Source organism: Gaeumannomyces tritici (assembly GCF_000145635.1).
Source record: "Gaeumannomyces tritici R3-111a-1 unplaced genomic scaffold supercont2.5, whole genome shotgun sequence".
Lineage (NCBI taxonomy): Eukaryota > Fungi > Ascomycota > Sordariomycetes > Magnaporthales > Magnaporthaceae > Gaeumannomyces > Gaeumannomyces tritici.
In genome coordinates this window covers 2,214,982-2,235,441 of record NW_008804549.1, presented here as the reverse complement: position 1 = coordinate 2,235,441, position 20,460 = coordinate 2,214,982, and the positions used below count along the sequence as shown (strand labels likewise).

At 56.9% G+C, this 20,460-nt stretch overlaps 7 protein-coding genes across 8 annotated transcripts; 4 read left to right on the top strand and 3 right to left on the bottom strand.

Moving 5' to 3' along the window:
• Positions 1-66: 66 nt before the first annotated feature.
• On the bottom strand, positions 67-4,063 carry GGTG_09736 (zinc finger protein GIS2). Its single transcript, XM_009227595.1, has 4 exons — positions 3,871-4,063; positions 2,769-2,881; positions 2,522-2,697; positions 67-2,422 (listed from the first exon to the last, which is right to left on the bottom strand). The coding sequence occupies exons 1-4, from the start codon at positions 3,945-3,947 to the stop codon at positions 2,009-2,011; spliced, it is 780 nt and encodes a 259-aa protein (XP_009225859.1). The 5' UTR covers positions 3,948-4,063; the 3' UTR covers positions 67-2,008.
• A 2,060-nt stretch (positions 4,064-6,123) lies between these two features.
• GGTG_09735 (hypothetical protein) lies at positions 6,124-8,772 on the bottom strand. The gene is made up of 2 exons (XM_009227594.1): positions 7,214-8,772; positions 6,124-7,144 (listed from the first exon to the last, which is right to left on the bottom strand). The coding sequence occupies exons 1-2, from the start codon at positions 8,157-8,159 to the stop codon at positions 6,528-6,530; spliced, it is 1,563 nt and encodes a 520-aa protein (XP_009225858.1). The 5' UTR covers positions 8,160-8,772; the 3' UTR covers positions 6,124-6,527.
• A 399-nt stretch (positions 8,773-9,171) lies between these two features.
• Positions 9,172-9,469, top strand: GGTG_09734 (hypothetical protein; the record flags this gene model as incomplete). The annotated part of the gene is made up of 1 exon (XM_009227593.1): positions 9,172-9,469. The coding sequence occupies exon 1, from the start codon at positions 9,257-9,259 to the stop codon at positions 9,467-9,469; it is 213 nt and encodes a 70-aa protein (XP_009225857.1). The 5' UTR covers positions 9,172-9,256.
• A 268-nt stretch (positions 9,470-9,737) lies between these two features.
• GGTG_09733 (WD repeat-containing protein 57) lies at positions 9,738-11,921 on the bottom strand. Its single transcript, XM_009227592.1, has 4 exons — positions 11,636-11,921; positions 11,407-11,533; positions 10,578-11,333; positions 9,738-10,516 (listed from the first exon to the last, which is right to left on the bottom strand). Exons 1-4 carry the CDS (start codon positions 11,780-11,782, stop codon positions 10,467-10,469), a joined length of 1,080 nt encoding a protein of 359 aa, XP_009225856.1. The 5' UTR covers positions 11,783-11,921; the 3' UTR covers positions 9,738-10,466.
• A 151-nt stretch (positions 11,922-12,072) lies between these two features.
• Positions 12,073-13,290, top strand: GGTG_09732 (BET3 family protein). The gene is made up of 4 exons (XM_009227591.1): positions 12,073-12,295; positions 12,379-12,387; positions 12,438-12,660; positions 12,735-13,290. The coding sequence occupies exons 1-4, from the start codon at positions 12,261-12,263 to the stop codon at positions 13,044-13,046; spliced, it is 579 nt and encodes a 192-aa protein (XP_009225855.1). The 5' UTR covers positions 12,073-12,260; the 3' UTR covers positions 13,047-13,290.
• Positions 13,291-13,415: 125 nt separating this feature from the next.
• GGTG_09731 (hypothetical protein) lies at positions 13,416-14,267 on the top strand (the record flags this gene model as incomplete). Its single annotated transcript, XM_009227590.1, has 3 exons — positions 13,416-13,470; positions 13,537-14,071; positions 14,151-14,267. 2 exons carry the CDS (start codon positions 13,416-13,418, stop codon positions 13,908-13,910), a joined length of 429 nt encoding a protein of 142 aa, XP_009225854.1. The 3' UTR covers positions 13,911-14,071; positions 14,151-14,267.
• A 1,083-nt stretch (positions 14,268-15,350) lies between these two features.
• GGTG_09730 lies at positions 15,351-20,165 on the top strand. Of its 2 annotated transcripts, none has more exons than XM_009227589.1 (7): positions 15,351-16,135; positions 16,229-16,544; positions 16,621-16,784; positions 16,875-17,091; positions 17,179-18,327; positions 18,455-18,724; positions 18,803-20,165. In XM_009227589.1, exons 1-7 carry the CDS (start codon positions 15,987-15,989, stop codon positions 18,965-18,967), a joined length of 2,430 nt encoding a protein of 809 aa, XP_009225853.1. In that variant the 5' UTR covers positions 15,351-15,986; the 3' UTR covers positions 18,968-20,165. The 2 variants fall into 2 exon arrangements, with proteins under 2 accessions (XP_009225853.1, XP_009225852.1); XM_009227588.1 differs by having other exon boundaries at positions 16,875-17,157; positions 17,227-18,327.
• Positions 20,166-20,460: the final 295 nt, after the last annotated feature.

The window sequence follows — 20,460 nt, the reverse complement described above, 5'->3', positions numbered from 1 at the left end:
TACCATCCCACGCGGCTACACAACAACGGTTCTGTTACACCAAACACATTCGCTGTGCTCACTGGGTGCAAGGCTGATTTGATTATAAGGGGCTGCCTTGGGGCGCATGTAGTACCTCGCGCACCAGCCATGTTTGTGTGGCCATATGTATGGTGGATCAGCACAATGGCCGGAGAAGCCTTGATCATCTGATGGAGAGCGCGAGATGCACAATCAAATCAGCCCAAGGTGGTGCGTTATCCAGTGACCGATCTCAGAAGTTAGGGATAGGCCGAGAGAACTCACGGTCCATCTCTCCATATCGCTGTTCACTGTTGATTCCCTGCCAGTATACAATGGGCATGATTCTCGTAGTCGATCATTGACTTGTTTTGTTCCACTCCCTGCAGGCTGTGCTCTCCTTTTCCACAGCTGAATGGTGGAGTCGGCCAGCAGCCTCGACATTGCCACCTCCCCCAAGGCTGACTGCAACTTTCGACCAGATGTTAGATGACGATCTCCTCCGATTCGTAGATATTACCGTGTGCATCACAGATTTTGGAAAGCAGTTCTACATCTTCTTCCACGCCTAGGTCTGAAACACTTCCAGCCAACAGGAAGCACTTGCTCTTGTTGTGCCTACTGCTTCCTATTTTGGAACCGCCAATAAGAAGAATCAGCCGCCCATCCCTGTTCATACAAAACAAGCAGACCTCATCGCCGGACTTTTGTTTTAACCACTTTTTCTCCTAAACACCAGGCGCCAACCGGGATAGAGACAAACGCCAGTACTCCCAAGCGTGTACACTCGCCCACGCGCCAACACAAAAACAACACCACACGCGAGAGCCGAACTGCTTTCTCCACTTCGTTTGTTTCTACAATTCCGATCGAGTACACAAGACAAGGCGTCCCTACCGACCATCGCACCTTCATCACCCCCAGTCCTCCGAGCGAGCATCGTTGCAGGATCTTCCGTTCGCTTCCTTTCGTCCTCCACTCCGCCATTTATCCTCCTTGCTGCATGGTTGCCGCTCCCCAACATCAACGAGCCTGCCGGGCGCCCCCGGCCATCCATCCTCCCACCGCGCTGGCCTACGCCGAGAAGCAGAAGCCTGATAACCCCGGCCTAGAATCCCAGGGAACAGAAATCGAGATTTTGTCTCCTGTAACATCTCTGGGGCAGCTCTAAGCCTCCTAAGCTTCTTGCACGTCGGTTGAGGCGAGACATTGGGATGGCTTGCGAGAAGCTCAGATGGCGCGGTGGTCCTTGCGGGAATGCATGGCCTAGTAACCAATAGCTTGCCCTTCCATGGTCGAATGTGAGTCCTCAACCAGCAAAACTGAAACCGTGAATATCGTAACTCGTTGTCATCTCCGGCGCCGAGGGGGTATATCCTAAAAGGGGATGAGGGTTTGTCGCAAACAAAGGATGTGCTTTTTGTCGGACCGCGAACGAAAAGAGAAGAGAAAATGAATGCTGCGAGGATGTGATGAAGGTTAAAATATGGGAAATTGATTTTTGAGAGTCCAAGCACTTTGCCGCAGCTGGGGGCACGTATGACTGACGCCACCACGAGGTTCTTCTTTTCGTTCTCAAGAAGGGAGCGAGACGATCTGAAACTAAGCCTTGAAGCTGCGGCAGAGCCAAAAAGAAGCAAGAAGAAGAGAAGGAATCATGAGAGGAATCTGCGTCGACGAAGAACGAGAACCGAGTACGCCGTCCCGAAACAAGAACTAGGTCGCAAAGTGCCAAGATCACGGGGATAACCAAACGGAAAGAAGGAAAAGAAAATGGAGAGAAGGGAGGAGCTTTGGAGACGCATAAAGTCAAAAGATGAGAGTAAAACAGGGGCAATAAGTGCCCAAAGAAAGTTATGGGGCCAGGATTCAAAAGGAGGTGTTTGGGCTCATCAGGCCCATGATGGCCGCGATAGACGCTGCGTCACGCCTCACCCTGACCCAAGACAAGGTTGAAAGAGTACCTGCCCCGAGGGGGAGAATGGATCGGCGAGGTGTGGTGAGGGCTTTACGCAACCGGAGCGATGGGAGGAGCCGGGGCGGCGGCGATGACGGATGGGTCGGCCGCAAGAGGGGCTTCGGCGGCCGGAGCCTCGGTGTTGGCGTTCTTTTGGGGGCAATCTCTTGAGATGTGGCCGGCCTCACCACACTGGTAGCATGTCTTTCCGGCGGTGTTCAGCGGGCCGCCGTTGGGAGCGGTGCAGTCGCGCGAGATGTGGCCGAGCTTGCCACATGCGTAGCACTTCATCGCCTGTGCCTGACAGTCACGAGCGAAGTGGTTCGGGCCACCGCACTTGTAGCAGGTGGCAGGTCGAGGGCCGCCCGCAAAGCCACCACGTTGGGGGAATCCGCCAGTGAAGCCACCGCGGGGGACCGGAGCGCCTCGGCCCATGTTCGCACCAGCGGGGTTCGGACAGGCGCGCTTCGGAAAGGGTTAGCGACAGGCGCTCTCGAAATTCACGCAGGCGTTGCGTCACTAGTGACCATGTTGGCATGTAAATGCCATAGGCTCATCACTTACAGCCAAGTGACCCGGCTGTCCACAGTTGTAGCAGCGGCCACCGGCGCCGGCGCCGCTCAGGCGAAGGGTTGGGCAGTCGGCCTGGACGTGGCCTAGGCCCTGGCAGTGGTAGCACTGCTTTGCCTCAGTGGTCCGCGGGAGGGGGCAGCCGTTGGACTCGTGGCCCGGCTGCTTGCCTGTAAAGACTATGTTAGAGTGCCACAAAAGACCCCGCGGCGGCTCACAAAAAAAAAAGCAGGGTACATACAGTTGTAGCAGAGGCGCTCGGCGGAGGAGCAAACCTCAGCGTAGTGGCCGACATTGCCGCACTTGTAGCAGGCCCGACGAGAAAGCGAAGACATGGCCTCGGATCGTTGGAAACTGCGGCAGAGTCAGCATTGGATCAGCACGCGATCGTGGTACGAGCCGAAGTTCTGGTTCTCTCTCCGCTCCCCTCCGGTGGTAAGGCTTCCCGTGTGCTGGTCAGAGCTGGTCAGGGCCGGTGTCACGGCCGCGCGCGGCCAATCATTCCATATTTGGTCGCATGGTGCTCCGGAACCCCAGATCGCAGGAGATCATGGTGCAGAAATCTCACGTGGCGATGAAGCCTCGTGGGCGGCATGACGTTTGAGGCGCACAGAATATGGCCAAATTCAAGGTGGAAGCGCAATGTCAGAGAACCTTGGTTCCAACAGGAACACAATTCGGCGCATTGGGTTGGAAGCCCGCTTGACCGAGAGACCAGGAACGTGCGTCCAGAGCGAGGTCTGTGTAACGTCCCGGCGGACCGTTCCGTGTATCTTTCACGCCAATGACAGATGTCATAATATCGACGTATGCCGCGGCGCATGCCAGCTCCGACTCCAGGGCGAGACCGCCGATCAGTGTCCACGCCTTCAAGCCTTCCCTACGACCAAGCCGTAGACTCGAGACGGCATCGGAGGTTCGCACTTGGGTATGTTTGCAGCCCAGAAGCCTTGGTAGACAGAGGCATAGGTGGAGCGGTTGTCCGAGGAGTCGAGGCGGGGGATCCATCGAATAGCGGGGATGCGGGCACACGGCCACAAAGCTGGAAAAGGCTGCGCCAGGCGCTTTGGCAGTCGCAGCAAAGGCGCCGTTTCCACAGCAGTTCCAGCGGCGATGGCGGCGTGGGCTCGCTCGGGTAGAGACGCAATGGACAGCACCCACGTTGGGCTGGCGCGGGTCGCAGGTCGAAGGTGGCGGCTTGGCCGGAACGCCGTCGGTTCTTCCTCGGCCCTCCTGAGCTCTGGGTTCTTGGGATGCGCCGGGGATTGGGAGGAGAGAGAACCAGATAGGGAGGAGAACGCAGAAAACAGAGCGACGGAAAAGGCTAACGCCAACTGACCTACCTGTTCACGTTGCGGGATATCCTGTGTGGCCTCACGTCCAACTTCCACAGCAGCCTGCGCAAGCCTGCGAAGGTCATTCAGCCGAGACGAAATAACGAAAGTAGGATGTCTGGGTAGCGATTCTATCCGTTGATACGAAGCGAAGAAGACCTTTCAACGAGAGGGAGGGGTGAGGGAGGAGAAAGTGTGGATGGAGTGAACGAAAGGTACCCGACTGGGAGTGTGATCCGTCCCGCATGGCTAGTGGAGGCGAGAAAAAAAATGGCACATCCTGGGAGCGACACTAGCCCTTTCCAGGCGTGTCAGCGGCCCCTCCGGCGCGGCATAGCGCCTGCGAATCGGCTAGGGCAGGCACTGGTCAGGGAATTTTGGGGGGGGGGTTCTGAGACCCCTCGGTCCCAGCAGCTTCAAGCCAGGCACCTCCTCCAGATCGCGCTTCCTAGATGGAGCCCAGGAACAACTGCACGGCCAGTGCTTGCGAGTATTTGCCCGCATCCCACCGACAGCAATAGTTGCAATGTGCCCTTACTATATGCCCGAGTATTTACGGGCTGTGCATCTTGGAGGGTGCCATGCCATGTGCGACCCACTATTTGGGTGGGCCCGTTGATGCGGGCGGTTCGGGTGACAGAGCGAGGTTGACAGATCTCGGCCGCTCCTTCCCCGTTGCACGCAACATCCCTGGCTTCTAGTCGCCAGTCCAAGCGGGAAAACCTGCGATGAAGCTGAGGGAAGAAGCAAGCAGTGGTCGGCTGTAGTTCAGCTGCCCCTATCCGTGATACTCCGGCAGCTTGTCCCGAGTTTTGCTCACCGCCAGTGAAAGCAACTTGGCCAACCTGAGACTTGAGGGGTTGCTGTTTGCTCACCCTTTCCCATCCCTGGTAGACAACATGCAACCACTCAAACAAACGGCCACATCTATTTCCTCCCATGGAAAGATGCTATCACCTTTGCCCAACTCTCCGCTCGACTCCGAAGCTGCTGCACCCTCGATACCTCTACGTACCTGGTACCTGGTAATTAGCCCGTTTGTAACCCTTCCAGCCTGTCTCTACCAAGAACTCCATATCGCCCACCTATTTTTAACCGCGGCAGTCCCCGTAACGCGTATTTCTCTTTTCTCTAGAGCATATCTCCTACCCATCTCGCCCCCCACGCCCACTACAAAAAAGATGGCAGTCCCACCTGGCACTTTAACAATAGGAAGGCGAATAGGACTAATAAAAATCGGAAATCCTATAGTATTAACCATTATAATCCCCAAATTTTATAAAACTGCCATTTCTTTTGTGGTATGCGTGCCTCCTTTCGCCAGCCCGCCTCCCAGTGCTTCAGCTTGCTCGGAACGCAACTTTACCAGCTCTGCAGGGGAGGGTGGCGAGTCCGCACGCACGGACTCCACGTCAAGCGCCCGCCCGCGCCTGTCCACCACCCCGACCCAACTCCCCATTGGCTCTGTGGAGAAGCAAGACGACGGCCGAACGTCCCACGCAAACTTTCTGTCCGCGTGCTCGGCCGAGCGCAACACGATGCCTCACTTGGGCCGTGCTTACGATGCGTGGGCTTTGGTGGCGGTAGCCGTCAGGCGAGACCCCTTGTCTTGCTTGCCCACCACCCACGCTTGGCAGTAGCTTATCATCCCCCTATTTCCTCAATGGAGCCGGTCCATTGCGCCATATCCAAAGCCGGACGCCGCGGGCCTGCTTTGAAAACAGACCATGCGAGGGGGCCGGCACTGGTTAGGCTCGTGCTGTGATCGGTCGAGCAAAACTGTTGCCCCCCTGTCGCAACCCCTCCACGCGATATGGGAGAGGGGGGAGGATCCAGGCGCCAGAGTCCGATTTGCCAAACCCTTTTTTGTTGACAGGTCTTTGTATTTTTGTGTGCGCGCGCTCTCGGGAACCCCTCCCCCAAGCCTATGGCGTATGTACCGAAGCCGTCAAAGGCACCCACCCGGATGGCTGCAACATGGAATCCCCGCGCCGGAGCCCGGAGACGATGGGCTGAAATGTCCAAAGTCGTTCCAATAAGGAGAGGCAACAGCAACCTTTGGGTGTTTCCCTATCCGCTGCCTGGACATGGACCTGCAATGGTGTTCCACAACTGGTTGTCGGCAAGTCAAACCATATTGCCACCTACGTCTTGGCCAGGGCTAGCCTGAATGTAAAAGGACATTTCCTGGAAAGGGCCTCGCGCGGTTTCGATGGACCCACGCCCATTCACAACGAAAAAAAAAAGAAAGAAAAAACAGGACGGCACCCACTACCTCCATTACTTTATGGGCTGTGGATATACTATCAACACCCCTTTTATTGCGGCCCGTATAAAAATATCAGGCCAGTATCTAGGACTGCCCGGGGATTACCATCGCAAGTGTACATATGAGATACTCATGTAGATGAAGGGCGATCTTTGAAAAAATGCCGCACATGATTAGATGGGTATGCCGGCCAGGACTCCCTTGTTAGTAGTACAAGAAAAGAAAAATAAGAAAAATAAGAAAATGCAAAAATCCCCCCCGCCAGATGCGCCGTTCTACGATTGTTTTACAGGACAAAGCAAAATCCGCCGAAAGGGTGGAAAATGATCACTGCCACCTCTGCTAAGCCAGGCAGGTACACCCCGTTTTCGTGTTATCTCCCCTGCCTCCAAGCTCACTAGCTCGGTGGCAGCGCTAGTCGCCCGGCCTCTGAAGGGTGCTGGGGCAAGGGGATGTTCATCGCTGCGGTGGGCGCGATGGATCGGGGCCGCGCTTCGACGATGTAGGACACGCCGTCGTCCGAAGCATACGAGGGCGGTCGACGGGTGCCCCCGCCGCTGCCCCCGCCGCCGCCCCCGCGCAGGCCGGCCCCGCCGTCCTCGGGCTCGTCGCGGGAGGACGAGGTCTCGGGCCGGGCCTCCGAATTGCGCTGCCAGTAGATGCGGTCCGGGTCGACCCTGATGCTCTCGCGCCAGATGCCGTACGCCGGGGGCTGGAGCTTGGTGGTCTCGCTCTCGATGCCGGCCGCCTCCTCGTCTCGCGCCAGGACGACCCGGATCGGCTCGCGCGGCACCGCGTAGCCGCCGGGGTTGTGAAGCTGCGACATGGCGGCCCGCTGCTGGAGCGCCTCCTGCTGGCGCCGCTCCTCGTCGTGCTCCTGTGGTGGCTTGATCAGGAACATGCAGAGCCTGATCAGGCCGTGGCAGAAGAAGATGGTCGCGAAGAGGATGATGAGGATGAGCAGGATCGTGAACTCATTAGAGTTGATGTTCTTCGTTAGGGAAAGCGACAGGTCTGGGCGAATATCGGTCAGCGGTGGGGTCCAGGACACATGGCAGACCAAAGAACGCAGGGAGAACTCACAAACTGTCAGGAGCATGATAAGAAAGATACCCGAGACGAAGCACTTCAGGATCTGGTTGCGGATGCGCTTCGACTGAATCCAGGGGAAGCAGAATAGGAAGTACTTCGGCGTGGGTCGCTGCCCCTGCTCCTGCTCCCGCCGGCGCTGACGACGTCTGTGGCGGGCCTCCCTCCTCTGCTGGTACTCCTCCTCCGTCTCGCCCTCCCGCCTGCTGCTGCTGCTACTGCCGCCGCTGCTGTCGCCGTTGCGGTGGTGCCTCCTCCGCCTTCTCCTCCTGTCCCGGCCGGTGCCGGCGAGGTCGGCAAGGTGCTGCTCCGCCGGGTCGGCGGCGCTGAGCCCTGATCCCGAGCTTCCTCCCCTGGCGTGTCCGGGGACGTGGGCGGCGTGCACGGCCGGGCGGGGCTGGGCCAGCTCGGGGAACATCGGTCCTCCGATCATGGAGCCAGCCGAGCCTGGCCTGCGCACAGGCACTAGCGCTGGGGCCTCGCCTTGCCTTGTTGTCGGGCGCGAGGGGGGTCCGTTCGAGCCCTGGGTCCACGTCCTCGTGAGGTTCGGGAGGTGGAGCCTCGTCGACGGGAGATGAGGCATGTTGATGGAAAAGTTGGCCGACTTGGGCGAGAGCGGCTCGTCCGAGTAGTGGCTGCTCGTGGGACGAGGGGCGTACTGGGCGTACGCGGCGCCGCCCTGGGCATTCTGCTGGGCGGCCACGCTCGAGCGCCTGCTCAAGAATGAGGGGATCGCGGGGCGAGAGAAGCTGGAGAGCCGGTGGAGGAAGCGGGGGTTGGCAGCTGCGCGCTCCTCCATCTCCTGCCTCGGGCGCGGCGAGTCCGGTGCCGAGCTGGGCGCAGAGCTGCTGACCGTGCTGGCGGCCAGAGCTGGGGCCTGCTGGCGCTCGACATCGTCCGCCGGACCGTTGCGGCGCAGGATTACCCTGATAGAGTCCATGTTTGCTAGGGCGCGAATGAGGTGTCGTCGTTGTTACAAAGGTTCGATTCGCCAAGTCAGGCGCAATGCATTCGAGTCGTGAGCGTTCGGACGCTTCGAGTGTGGCGAGCGCTGTCCTTTTCGTCTCGTAGATATTCGCTCGTGTGTCTTCAGTGGAGATTAACGCGCTCTCTGTTCCAGACCTGCAATATCTTGCAGCCAGGGAGGTGCGTGTTGAGGTGTTATCAAGGGAGAATGCCTTGTACCAGATCGATTGTCTCGCTCTGCATACCCGGTCGGCACAAGGGGAGGAGTCGGTATAAACAACAATGAAAAAAGAACGATCAACGGGCGGGAAGAAGAGAATGCATACACAGGTGCAGAAAAGAAAAAAACAAGGCCGCGAGGCTCGCAGAGCCAGTCGAGACGTCCAGAGCGCCCGAGATGGGGAAAAGGTAGGGTGCGACCAGACCCTAAGATGGAAAAGAAAACAATGACAACGAAAGAAAGGCAAGGCCAGGGCCCAAGCTCAAGATGGAAGAAGCAAGATCGCCAGGACTAGGGAAGGGAAGGATCAATGACAGCCACACAGACGGTCGCAGCCAACGACATACCCGACGGCAGCCCTAAGCACAAGGCACCAGCAGGATGCAGGTGCAGCCGAGCCAGGGAGAAATCAGGGCATCTAATGGCCTATGAATTCCGGAATCGCCTCTCCCTTTGGTTCCAGCGAATGCGGTTGGTACCCGCCCAGGTGGTCCAAGTGGGTAGGAGCGGGTGGATATAGGTGGGTGTGGGGTGTGAGTGGATGGTGGATGGCGATGCATCACGAACGGCACCTCCTGATCAAAAAGCCGCCCAAAGTGCCAACAACAAGCAGCATGGAAACACACAGACTGCAACCCGGCCATTGCTCAGACAGACGGAGGGGACACACGGCCGATCGCGAGAAATGGGCGCCTGCCCCCTTGCCCCTTGGCACAGGCGGCCCTTTGGGGGAGAGAAGCTCCAGTCCGCTCCAAATCGGGGCGTGTTTAGTGCCCAATAGTCTCCGACGAACGACAAGCGAAGCCTGCACATGCAGGCGGCTGCCCTGCCCCTGCGTCAACCACGGCCCCATGTTCGTGCTTGTTGAGAGCACAAAGAGCCGCTCCCTCCCTCTCTTCTCTCGCCTCTCTCCCCAGCGCACGCGCGCGGAGGCCGCATTGTATCAGCCTGGCGTCCCCCTGGCTGCTCCCGCACACCAAGTCGCCAACAAGCTCCGTTGCGATTGGAAGCCGCCGCTGCACGCCAGCGCGCCGCTTCATGCTAGGCGGTCCCGGCCGCCCTGATTGGACAGCGCGCGACTTTCTGCGACAGTCATTGGGGCGGCGGCGAGCAAGCATGATGGAAGGGGCAGGGGGCCCTAGTCGGGGAGCCGTTTCAGAACGACACACGCTAGGGTCAACCCCTGTCTGTGCCAGGCGAGTCAACTTCCCTTTGTGCTCGCAACACCCTGGGCCAATCAGGCAAGACGCTCTCCTGCGTCCAGGGTTCAGAATGTTCCAAAATAGGCCGTTTCTGTTTTGAAACAATTGGGCACAAAAACCACGAGGCATCTTGGAGAATGTGCATGTTGTGCTGTCAACTTTACGATTAATCCATGTCGTTGTCTGGTTTGGTTGTGCGCGCCCACAGCTGTCACTCTCGATATCGGTTCGGTGCACGGCTTTCGAGAGAAGTGGGGCTTCAGCTAAATTACCTTGGTACCTTTTGACAGACAGTGATTTCAACTTCCATCTCTCCTCAAGGGCATGAACTTGATAAACAGTAACCACATGGAGAAACAACTCTGTCCACACCGAGAACCCGGTTGCGTAGTGAAAATCCTGACAAATCAGGATAAACAACGGCCCGCGCAGATGCCCCGGATTTGGATCAAATGACCCCAGTCAAATCTCCTCAAGTCTCAGAAGATCCCCCCATCAGGGAATTAACTCCCATGACGCTTATAGCTGCCCCGGACTGTGTCATAAGGCTTGGTATCAATGAGGAGGAAAGGAAAAACAAGAAAATCGTCCGCGGCTCTCCACCAACTCGAGACGACGACCTCCCAATGCGGCTGCTCGGCCGCAGTGCGCCATCGGTCCGGTATTTTGCCCCATCACCGCCCATGTTTTCCAGCAGTGAAGGACCTCGCGTCGATCAATGACACATGATCTCGAGCGTCGAGGCTTTGGAGAATGATCGGATTACTTATCAAAGCCCCTCTTGAATCTGGTGAGACATTCAAGTCGGGGCGCTTCCTTTTTACCCCGAGCCTCCTGGAGCATTCGCTCCACCTTAGCATCACCGCAGCTCTCCGAGGAGGAGCGTTCTATCGGTCGAACCAGACAGAACTGGCATGCAGAGTTAGCACAAGCCTTTCGTGTATCAGAATGGGAAAACTGATCAACTTACGTAATGACTCGGATCCGGGACTGAACTCCACGCAGTTGACCGCGGCCTTGTGTCCAGGCAGTTTGTAGAGCAGCTTGCCAGTCTCGTTAGACCATATCACGACCGTGCCGTCAGCCGCGCCAACAGCGATCCTCTTGCCCGCCTTATCCCAGCCTCCACGAACCAAGTTCTTCTCCAGTCCAAACGGCGCCCCATCGAACGTCCGGATGTGCCTCGTCGTCGGTGCGAATGGCCGGATGTCCCAGGTACGTGCTGTAGAGTCCATCGAATATGACATGAGTGTCTGCGAATCTGGCGAGACCTTGAGTGACGTGATGGTGTCTCGATGTCCAGTCATGGTGTATACAGCGGCCTTCTTTCGTACGTCCCACACTTTGACATCGTTGTCGATTCCGCCCGAGTAGATCGCGTTCCCCGCCTCCGACATGGCGACTGCTGTTATCGGGAACCCGGTCTCGATATAATCCACTGCGTTCTTTTTGCGCGGGTCCCATATGCCGATGGTGCCGTCATCACTTCCGCTGACAAGGAGTTCGTCTCCACGTTTGCTAATGTCCAGCGAGTTGATCACTTCCTCGTGCCCCACGTATCTGCGAATTCGCGTGCCCGAGGTCAAATCCCAACTGGCGAGGTGCATGTCGGCCGAGGCAGAGAACAAAATGTCCGAATCTCGCGACCATTGCAGATCGAGAATCGCACCCTTGTGGCCAGTAAGGATCCCATAGTTTTCGCAGTTCGTGTGCGCCTTCCAAAGTACTGTAATCATCTCGGGTTGAACAGTCAGCGGCCTGCAACAGGCACGGGTGTGCTTCGCGATCGGGGGACTTACATATCGACCTATCCATCGACCCCGATGCGACATATTGGCCGCTCGAATTGAACTTTGCAGTAAAGATCTCTCCAGAGTGGCCGGACAGCTCCATCAGTGGCGCCTCCAGTGAGCTCAGGCGAGGTCCCTGTGAGATGTAACGCGCTTGTTAGCATCCGTATAAGGACCATATTTCCACATGCAACTGGGGCGCAGCGCATCGTGACCAGCAGCCTCGCATCCCACCTACCGCTTGTATAAGCGCGCCATTCCCAGAGTAGCCATCACTTCGCGCAGCGGCGCTGCCAGGCCCAAGGTTCGGTCGTTTGACCAGCTGCGTGGTGCTGGGCTCATCGGATGCTGGGCGTTTTTCTGCGGACATGTCGAACGAGGGCATACGTTCCGAGAATAGGGGGTTCGTATGGACAGCCGAATGCGGCCGTCAGGTCCAGACTGCTCGTCGCGAGGTATGTGGCACTGATTTTTGCGGCTGTCTGGTCAAGTTGGTTTGTCGCGTCCTCAGCCTTGTCGTGACTTCAGCTTCGCAAGGTGCGAGCTAGGAATTGTTTTGGATACTAGCAAACACTGTGTATTCAGACTGTATTGCAAGCTCCGTCCGCATAGATAGTGGGGCAACAAACACTGCCTGCGCTGGCGGGACGTTCTTATCTTATCGCTGACACCCACCTGACGCGCCGCGCCTCCCGCACATTGCATTACGGTCTGCGCCTACCGATATTGCCCCTTGTGCTCGCTATACCCAACCGACACCCTCATCCGCGACTCGAGACGCAACACAACCAGGCCGAGACATCCAATCTGTATAGTAACGGTCACCATACCTCACAGCCCATCCTCGAGCCTTCCCCGCGAGGATGGCTGCCAACAAGGCCGCCCGCATTGGTGAGGAGTACGTGCAAACGTCTAGAGCCCCCGCACCATCGCCTGTGTTGTTCGCCCCTCGTGAAGAAACAACTATTGACAACTCTATAGGATATGGAAGTAAGGTCCCCCAAAGGCTCCTGGCTCGTATACCTGCTGATGCGACGAAGGACCCGAATCGACAAGGTCAACGCCGAGCTCGTCACTTTGACCTACGGGACGATCGTGGCGCAGCTGTGCAAGGACTTCGATAGTGACTATATTGCGGTCAACAAGCAACTTGACAAGATGGGCTACAACATTGGACTGCGGCTCATTGAGGACTACCTGGCAAAGTCGAACACAATGAAGCGGTGTCTGAACTTCCGCGACACGGCCGAGATGATCGCAAAGGTCGGCATACACGAACAAGTCCACAGTCTCGCCAGACATCTTTAAATAGTCAGCATTAACACTGTGTGGTATAGGTCGGCTTCAAGATATTCCTCAACACCACGCCAACGATCACCAACTGGACGAGCGATAGCAAACAATTCTCTCTGGTCTTTGACGAGAACCCCCTTGCGGACTTTGTCGAGCTGCCGGACGACGGAAGGGCACAGGACGAGCTATGGTATTCCAACATCCTCTGCGGTGTTCTGAGGGGCGCTCTTGAGATGGTCCAGATGCAAGTCGAGGCCCACTTCATCAGCGACGTTCTACGGGGCAACGATACCACCGAGATGCGCATAACATTGGTGCGATACATCGACGATGAGCTTCCGCCAGAGGATGACTGAGGCCCCAGGGCATGGATCCGTCGGGACACATATGGGCATTAGCATAGTGATGGCGTGGATGGGGTTTTCTCACGCCTAGCTGGTTGGCTCGTGGTTGTAAAATTCTGACAGCCGCGCATTTCCTATACAATCAGGCAATTTTCGGTCGTTGGTCAATAAAGTACGAAGAAAGGAATAATAAAAATAAGCACACAAACTCATGATCATATAAGTCCATCAAGTTATGCCATGAGTTATTACCTCGTTTGACATTTTTCTCGAACCAGTGTCGCGAATTGTGTGGATTGCGTCAATATCTCGGCTCGAAGTGTTTCCTGAGTCCTTAATTATCAGAGCCCAGGCGAGCTGTTGGTTGGTAGGGACCTTGACATGGATGAGGGATCGGCGCTCGGCGGGCTCGCTCCCCATACCATCTGGGCTGAATGTAAGCAATGGAAGCCACCGCACCCCCGCGCGCCAATGTGGAGAGCGTTTGTTGCGGGTCCCATAGTACCGTGGACTAGTCCATTTAAACGCGTCGGCCGGGCCCGTCTCTACAGATTGTGGCTCTCCCGCGCCACCAAAGCCGGTAATCTGGGGAAAGAAAGGGTCGAAAGGCGGGCTGAACTGAGAGCCAACATGAAAAATAATCCTGGCGCATGCATCGTCGGCACGACATGCGAGATGGCGCATATGCACGGCAGTTGGGGTTCCTGCAGTTTCTGCGATTCTAGGGCCAGAGCCACAGTTAGAGGCCAAAAGAGGAAAATATATGACATCGAGAGTGCCCAAATACAGACAAAAATGTGCGGTCAGAATCCAGTCCCTTCTAGGGTAAGATACGCTGCCTCCAAGAAGCAAAGAATGCCACAGCCCTTGCAATAGCCTGGGCCGCTGATTCGCAGCCTCGGCTTTGCGGTACTCTCAACAGCATCAATGCGCCATGCAGAGGCTTGGCTTTGACTGCTCATTTCTTTTCCATGTTTCTGCGTCGACCTCCGTATCTTCTCCCCGGTTAAAGAAATCGAGTCTAGCGACATTCCAAGGTATGCTTTATCTCGGTCGAGGAACTGCATTCTACTTTACTAAACTTGGGTGCTCAAAATAAACATCACTCAATGGTAGATAGATATATCTTCGATTCAGCACGGCCTCCATGTACGACGGGAGTCTTCCCAACCCGCACTGTTGCACTAGGTAACCAAGCTTTGGGAGAATTATTGTGGGCAATCAAATACTGGTCTTCCTAGGTTATTCTAGACTAGGCGGCCCGATGTATCTGCCGGGACCGGCATGCTCGGAAGAGCAAGAGGCTCATGGCTCTCAGAACTTACCTAGGTGCTACACTCGTACATTGATCGCGATAGGTACCTGTCGCTAGGTATTGCCACCCTGACAACCTCGCTTCCTTTTGCTTCTTCAGGCGTCTAGAGCGTGATTTCTAACCTGGTCATCACGCGCCACGGGAAAAATGGAGGGACTTGTGAGCAGCGAGGACATGGACCTCCCCGAAAATCACGTCAATTTGGGTTGATGGGGCACCAGAGACCCTTCGCCCCTAACAACGCCCCCCTGACGCGACACGACCTGGATCTGTCCCCACATAGTATTGCGACCGACGATGTGACCTGGATGGGGTCAATACACAGCACCTATGCGCGTGCTGGGCGCTGAACGGGCGCGAGGCGAAAATTCTATCGACATATGCGCGCCCACGAGATTACACGGCTCAGTCTGCTGATGTGTGTGGATGCTAGCTGTTGGGTAGTACATACGTTGGCAGGTATGTCGATGCCTCACGTTCAGCCACTAGATATGTCGGGATTGTGTGTCGCGATTCCGAACATGGAGCGCGACTTCGCTGCATGCTGGAGTGGCCAAGTGCTACAAAATGAGCGGCACGAACAAGGGGTAAATAAATTTCAAAGATTGCAGACATGCAACGGCACATTAACGACGAGGTCAAACTTAGGCCTGGGGCAATACAAAACCGCCCCTGCGCAGTGATCGCGAATCATCAACGCTTAGGTAATCACGTGCAGTATGAGATTTACCCACCGCGCAGTTGTAGCTGCCTTAACGCCGAGGAGACTTCAACGCGCTCTAGCCGCACCAAAATCTGGGTTGATCATACTAGAAAAAATGTGCAAGATATTTAACAATATGGGAGAGCAGAACCGAGTCTTCTTGTAAAATTCCGAGGTCGTGCAGGGTGATTGCGCTGCTGTTAAGGCTGGTGGCGCTGTTACCCGGACACGGTCCCGAGTCGGGTCACTGCGCAAGTTCTGGAACGGTGTGATTTTGTCCGAATGATGGGTTTGGCCAAACCATCCACCTTCTTTTCCCTCCTTCCCCCAGAGTGTGCGGGAGCCCGGCTCTACAGCTTCATCCGGAACTCGCCCAATTTCCTGCAGTAATTTTGATGTTTTCCACTCGGTTATCTCCACAAACCACCAGCTTGCCAACGCGGCATCACGCAGACCGTACTTGCAGCCTTGACGGCGTGGATTGCAGGCGGAGATTCGCAGCGCAGCCGCGCCGCAGAAGGAGCAGCAGGCTAGCAGGCGAGGCGGTCTCGCCCGACCCAACCCCGTCCTATCGCTGTACTCAGTCTCGCCCCTCCCATCTTTTGCAGTCATAGTCGCCTTCATTCGCAGCCTGTCGACACGCCTCTGTCCCTCTCCGTGTCAGTCCCCGGCCCGAATCGCGTCGCTCTCTCGTCGCTGTTTGTTCGCAGCAGGCCGCACCGTCGGGTTTGCACCTGGTGCGCGCCCAAGGAGGCAGAATCAGCCAAGGGGGGCTTTCTCGAGCGGTGCCACGTCGTTTCGCAACCGCGCTCGCAGACTTTTCAACAAGACCAAACGCCCTCGCCGTCATTGACCGCTGCCTGCTGCGCTCTACGCCAGCCGCGACGCCAACGCCGTCCACGCGCAGACACGATATTTTCGCTTTTTCGGAAAGATGAACAACGTCGGCATGGCAAACATGGGCCCAATGGGTGGTCCTGTCGGGGCTACCATGCCCATGATGAACAACGGCAGCGGACCGGCGGGTCCCCAGAAGAACAGTAGAACGCTATTGAACACATATATCTACGAGTACTTTCTAAGGTTTGTTTGCTCTCTCTTTGGCACCCGTGCCCTCGCGCGATAGCACTATTGTTTGTTTCCTCATCTCCTTGCTAACATTGGTGACTGGTCAAGGTTTGAGATGTACGATTGTGCCCGGGCTGTCCTGAACAGCGACCCGCAACTCAACGTAAAGAAGGACAAGCGAGAAATTCGGGACGAGAACGGGAATATCACCACCAACGGTCTCGGAGACGATCCTATGGATACCGACTCCAAGGATGACATCGAGGGGAAGCGCCCAGACGACCTTCCGGCGCCCTCGCTGCCCACCTCGCAGACAGACAGTTGCTTTCTCCACGAGTGGTTCTGCATCTTCTGGGATATCCTGAATGCGCAAAAGGGCCACGGCGCGAGCCCACAGGTCAAGCAATACGTTGGCCACACCCAGGTGAGATTCTGCTGGTATCAACGGCGTCAAGCACTGCACACGTTCCGTTTGGCCATCTAACGCGACTGTTTCGCAGGCTCAAAACCGGATGAGGCAGCAGCAGCAACAAGACATGCTGCGGACTATGCGCACCGATATGACCCACCAGCAGCAGATGATAATGCGAGGCATTCCCCCCGGGGGCATGACCATGATGAGCAAGGGGAACCTGCAACGGGCTGCCATGGCCAACAATCAAAAGTATGTCTTTCTGATTTCGCCGCTATCTGGGCACATGATGTATACGCGCTTGAAGAGGGCGTGCTGACCCACGGTTGTCTCCTCTCGCAGCCCCCAGATGATGCTTGCGCACCAGAAACAGGGTCAGATGCAACGTGATCCTTCCGACATGGACGGCAACCGGCAACGCCCAGGATCGCCAAACTCGACCGACAACGCGCCTTCGCCTTCCAAGCGCGCTCGCCTCGATGCGGGCCCCTTCAACCAGAACCAACCTGGGATGTTGTCCAACGGGCGTCCTGCCGGACAGGGCATGCCAGGCCAGCAGGTAGGCCACGGCCCTCAGCAAATGCAGCAGATGCTCCTCGCCAACGGCGTTGATCCCAACGGAACTGTGAGCCCTGACCAAATACAGACACTCCAGAACTCGTCGTCACCGGCGGTGCCAACTAAGACTATCCAGACGTATGCGCAGAATCTCCAACAGCATCATGGCAACCAGATGCCCAACAAGCCGATGCCCAATGCCGGCGGTCCCCAGGGCCAAGGCTCTCCCATGGTCCCCGGTGGCCCCGACAGCAACGCGATCAACGCTTACTACAACGCTGCCGACATGACAGGCGGTCCCGGCGGCATGAGGCCCGGCGCCCCTGGGGGCGCTGGTGGAAGCAACCATGCTCTGCAGGACTATCAGATGCAGCTGATGCTCCTCGAGCAGCAGAACAAGAAGCGCCTCCTCATGGCTCGCCAGGAACAGGACGGTAACGGTACGGGCATGCCGCGGCCGGACGGCCCTGGTGTTGGCCCGGGCGGTCCCGGTGGCCCGGGAGGCCCCCCTGGAGCACCAAATGGTCAGCCCTTCCAGGGTGCTTCTCCGCAGGGTGCCAGGCCTGGTGCGTCCCCGAACCCCAACGAGATGAAGCGTGCCGGTCAAATAAACAACGGAAACATGGGCTCCCCTTTACCTGAAGGTGCTCAAAACCGGGAGTCGCCGAACCCCATGAGTTTCGTCGGCAATCAAATGGACCCTAACAATGCGCCGCACTTCTTCAACAAAGGCATGAACGAGATGAATGGCAACATGGTTGCTGCTCAGATGAACGGCATGGGACGGCCCCCGAGCTCTCACCCGGGGCAGCCTCCTTTCAACGGGATGAACCCGGCGCAGCAGCAGCAGATGATGGTGGCCGCACGTCAACAGCAGCTTGTAGCTCAACAGCAAGCTCAGCAACAAGCACAGCAGGCGCAGCAGCAACAACAGCCCCAGCAGCAGCCTGGTGGACCCGGCGGACCTCCCATGCAATGGCAAGGCGGCCCTAACGGGAACACCATGCCCGGTGGTCCGCAAGGGGGTCCTCAGCAAGGAGGGCCGCAGGGCCCACATGTCCACGGGACCCCTCAGCAGAGGGCTACCATGCCCCCACCTCCCACGGCCGCGGCGAACAGCAACGCAAACCAGAGGAACCAGACCGCATCCCCGCAGGTCAGCACTGCGGCACCCCCTACGCCACAGCAGGGTAACAAGCCCGGCCCGAAAAAGAAGGACACGAAGGCCAAGGACAAGGTGAGTTTCTCCCCACCACTAACAGAGGCCTTGTCTCTGTTAGTAGGTATGCATGGCATGGCTTCGCACATGCTACCTCAATGTTTTGCGAAATGATGGCATTCTAATCAAATGGACCCCGACGCAGAAGAAGTCCAACGCGAATCTCAATGCTGCTGCCGGCTCCACCCCCGCTGCGGATGCCCCTACGGACGGCGAGCCGCCGACTCCGGCGACTCCAATCACGCCCATGGCGTCCCAGAGCTTCGGCAACAAGGGCCAGAATCCAGCCCCTACCGCAGCCCCCGTTGCCCAGCCTTTGCCAAACGGCCAGCCGCCCACAGGTGCACCGGCTGCTGCACCTCCGGTTGCCCCGCCTCAGCATGCGGATCCGAACCAGTTTGGCATGGGAGACGTGGTAAGTCTCGTCATTCGTGTGCTGGTTTGCTGGACATGCCAGAAAGCAAAAATGCTGACAAGCCCCCCTGTTGCCTAGGACTTCGGTGGCGGCATGGACTTCGCGAACCCTCTTACATCGACGGATGTTCTCACCGACTTCGACTTCGACACGTTCCTGCACGACAACAGCGAAGAGAACGGATTCGACTTCAGCTCGACTACCTTCGGAATGGAAAGCGCAAACGAGATTGGGGCAGAGTAGGAATCTTGCTCGCTCGAGCTACCTACTCCCGTCGTGGGTCAGCAAAGCTTCCTGGCTCTGCCGGAGAATCCGCCTTCGTAGCGGGGTCTGGACACGCCTCTGGCCCTGTCCCGTCTTTGCCAACATCATACATCACATCTAGCTGCTCACGGTGTTCCACGGTCATTTACCACGGCGTTCCTCCGGCCTGGATTCTTCTGTATCTTTTTCTGTGACTTAACCCTACCTTTTCTCCTCGTCCAGCCGCATTTTCCTGTCAACGCTTTATCCCGCGAGTGGGACTCAACTTAGACCTTCCCCTGAGGCCCTACTCCTGTTTTTGGGACCTTCACTCGCAGTCACCATCTTGGCCATGTTCCTCTCCGTCAGGCAACTTCTTCCCCCTGTCTATATCCAAAAATGGCTTGCAGCTACATCTATCCATAATCCTCGTTACTCACTGCGGGCTCGATCGTCAGCCTCACCGTCTTCATCGATTTGTTCGGGTCAAGCATTCGCGAATCCGGTGCCCTGGTTTCTCCTTCGTTACTTGTTCACTTCGGATAGTCTGCTTTTTGTTCTTCTTTCAGGCTTCTCATCGATGGGGTCCTGGTGTTCTGCGCTGTGCTTTCTTGTATCTTTTTTTGCCTCCATTCCCGGATAGTCCACGGCCGTTGCTTGCTCTCCGCTTCTGCGATGGCGGCCTCACCTTTCAACGGACTACTGTCACATAGGCAACTCACGAGCTCGGCTGGGAATGGGGTTTGGGCAACGGCGGTGGGCGTGCTGTTTTGGCTTTGACTTGTTTTATTTCCCCACTCCATTTTCTTACCCTTTGGCACACGTATCCACGTCACGTGATGGATATGGAATGCTCTGCCGCCCGTTGGTGGCGCCACCTGAGCAGAGACCCTCGTTCTTGTTGCGTCTGCCAGCTGATATGCCGAGGCCGTGCGTGTCTGCCGCATGATAGGCGGAGTTGGTCCGCTAGCAGGCACATGGAATCCCAGGGGCATGTCTGGAAACCAACGAAAAGAAAAAGCAAGGTGAAAATTTCAGCCGATTTGTTGTTTCCCCTCACGGCCATGGTGTTGGTGTTGTCTCATTTTATGGCCGTCTTCTTCCCTTTGTTATTTCCCTGTATCCGTTTTATAAGTGCTGGTTAAGACCAAAGATGTCGTGGTCGATTGGGCAAGGTCGTGGAGGACAGACACCCCTGTATTTATTAAATCGTTCTTCCTATCAATGTCATCGCATTGGCTATCTTGACTTCGGTGTGGTGCTTGTGCGTTTCGGGCGACATGTGGCGTCCTGTGGCCGTGGGGGGGGACAGGTCGTTCTGCGCAGGTACCCCTTTTGCCGCGGTCTGCGTCACCACCCGCTAGCCACGATCTCGAATAGGAAAGGGTTAGTTAAGTTGCGTCACTAGCCTCAACACCCATATCCAACAATGCTTGCTCGCATCACGGTGGAGTGTTGGACCCCGCCTCTGTCCCCTCTCTCGACCCGAACTA

Excerpts from the sequence above, each read along its gene's own strand:
- GGTG_09735 (XM_009227594.1), bottom strand. The coding sequence starts at position 8,159 with ATGGACTCTATCAGGGTAATCCTGCGCCGCAACGGTCCGGCGGACGAT. Across the intron at positions 7,145-7,213 it reads TATCATGCTCCTGACAGTTT|ACCTGTCGCTTTCCCTAACG; the intron begins GTGAGTTCTCCC and ends ATATTCGCCCAG.
- GGTG_09733 (XM_009227592.1), bottom strand. The coding sequence starts at position 11,782 with ATGCCCTCGTTCGACATGTCCGCAGAAAAACGCCCAGCATCCGATGAG. Across the intron at positions 11,534-11,635 it reads ATGGCGCGCTTATACAAGCG|GGACCTCGCCTGAGCTCACT; the intron begins GTAGGTGGGATG and ends TACATCTCACAG. Across the intron at positions 11,334-11,406 it reads GTCGATGGATAGGTCGATAT|TACTTTGGAAGGCGCACACG; the intron begins GTAAGTCCCCCG and ends AGATGATTACAG.
- GGTG_09730 (XM_009227588.1), top strand. The coding sequence starts at position 15,987 with ATGAACAACGTCGGCATGGCAAACATGGGCCCAATGGGTGGTCCTGTC. Across the intron at positions 16,545-16,620 it reads AATACGTTGGCCACACCCAG|GCTCAAAACCGGATGAGGCA; the intron begins GTGAGATTCTGC and ends ACTGTTTCGCAG. Across the intron at positions 18,328-18,454 it reads ACACGAAGGCCAAGGACAAG|AAGAAGTCCAACGCGAATCT; the intron begins GTGAGTTTCTCC and ends ACCCCGACGCAG.
- GGTG_09732 (XM_009227591.1), top strand. The coding sequence starts at position 12,261 with ATGGCTGCCAACAAGGCCGCCCGCATTGGTGAGGA. Across the intron at positions 12,661-12,734 it reads CGGCCGAGATGATCGCAAAG|GTCGGCTTCAAGATATTCCT; the intron begins GTCGGCATACAC and ends TGTGTGGTATAG.
- GGTG_09736 (XM_009227595.1), bottom strand. The coding sequence starts at position 3,947 with ATGACCTTCGCAGGCTTGCGCAGGCTGCTGTGGAAGTTGGACGTGAGG. Across the intron at positions 2,882-3,870 it reads ATATCCCGCAACGTGAACAG|TTTCCAACGATCCGAGGCCA; the intron begins GTAGGTCAGTTG and ends ACTCTGCCGCAG. Across the intron at positions 2,423-2,521 it reads GACAGCCGGGTCACTTGGCT|CGCGCCTGTCCGAACCCCGC; the intron begins GTAAGTGATGAG and ends CCCTTTCCGAAG.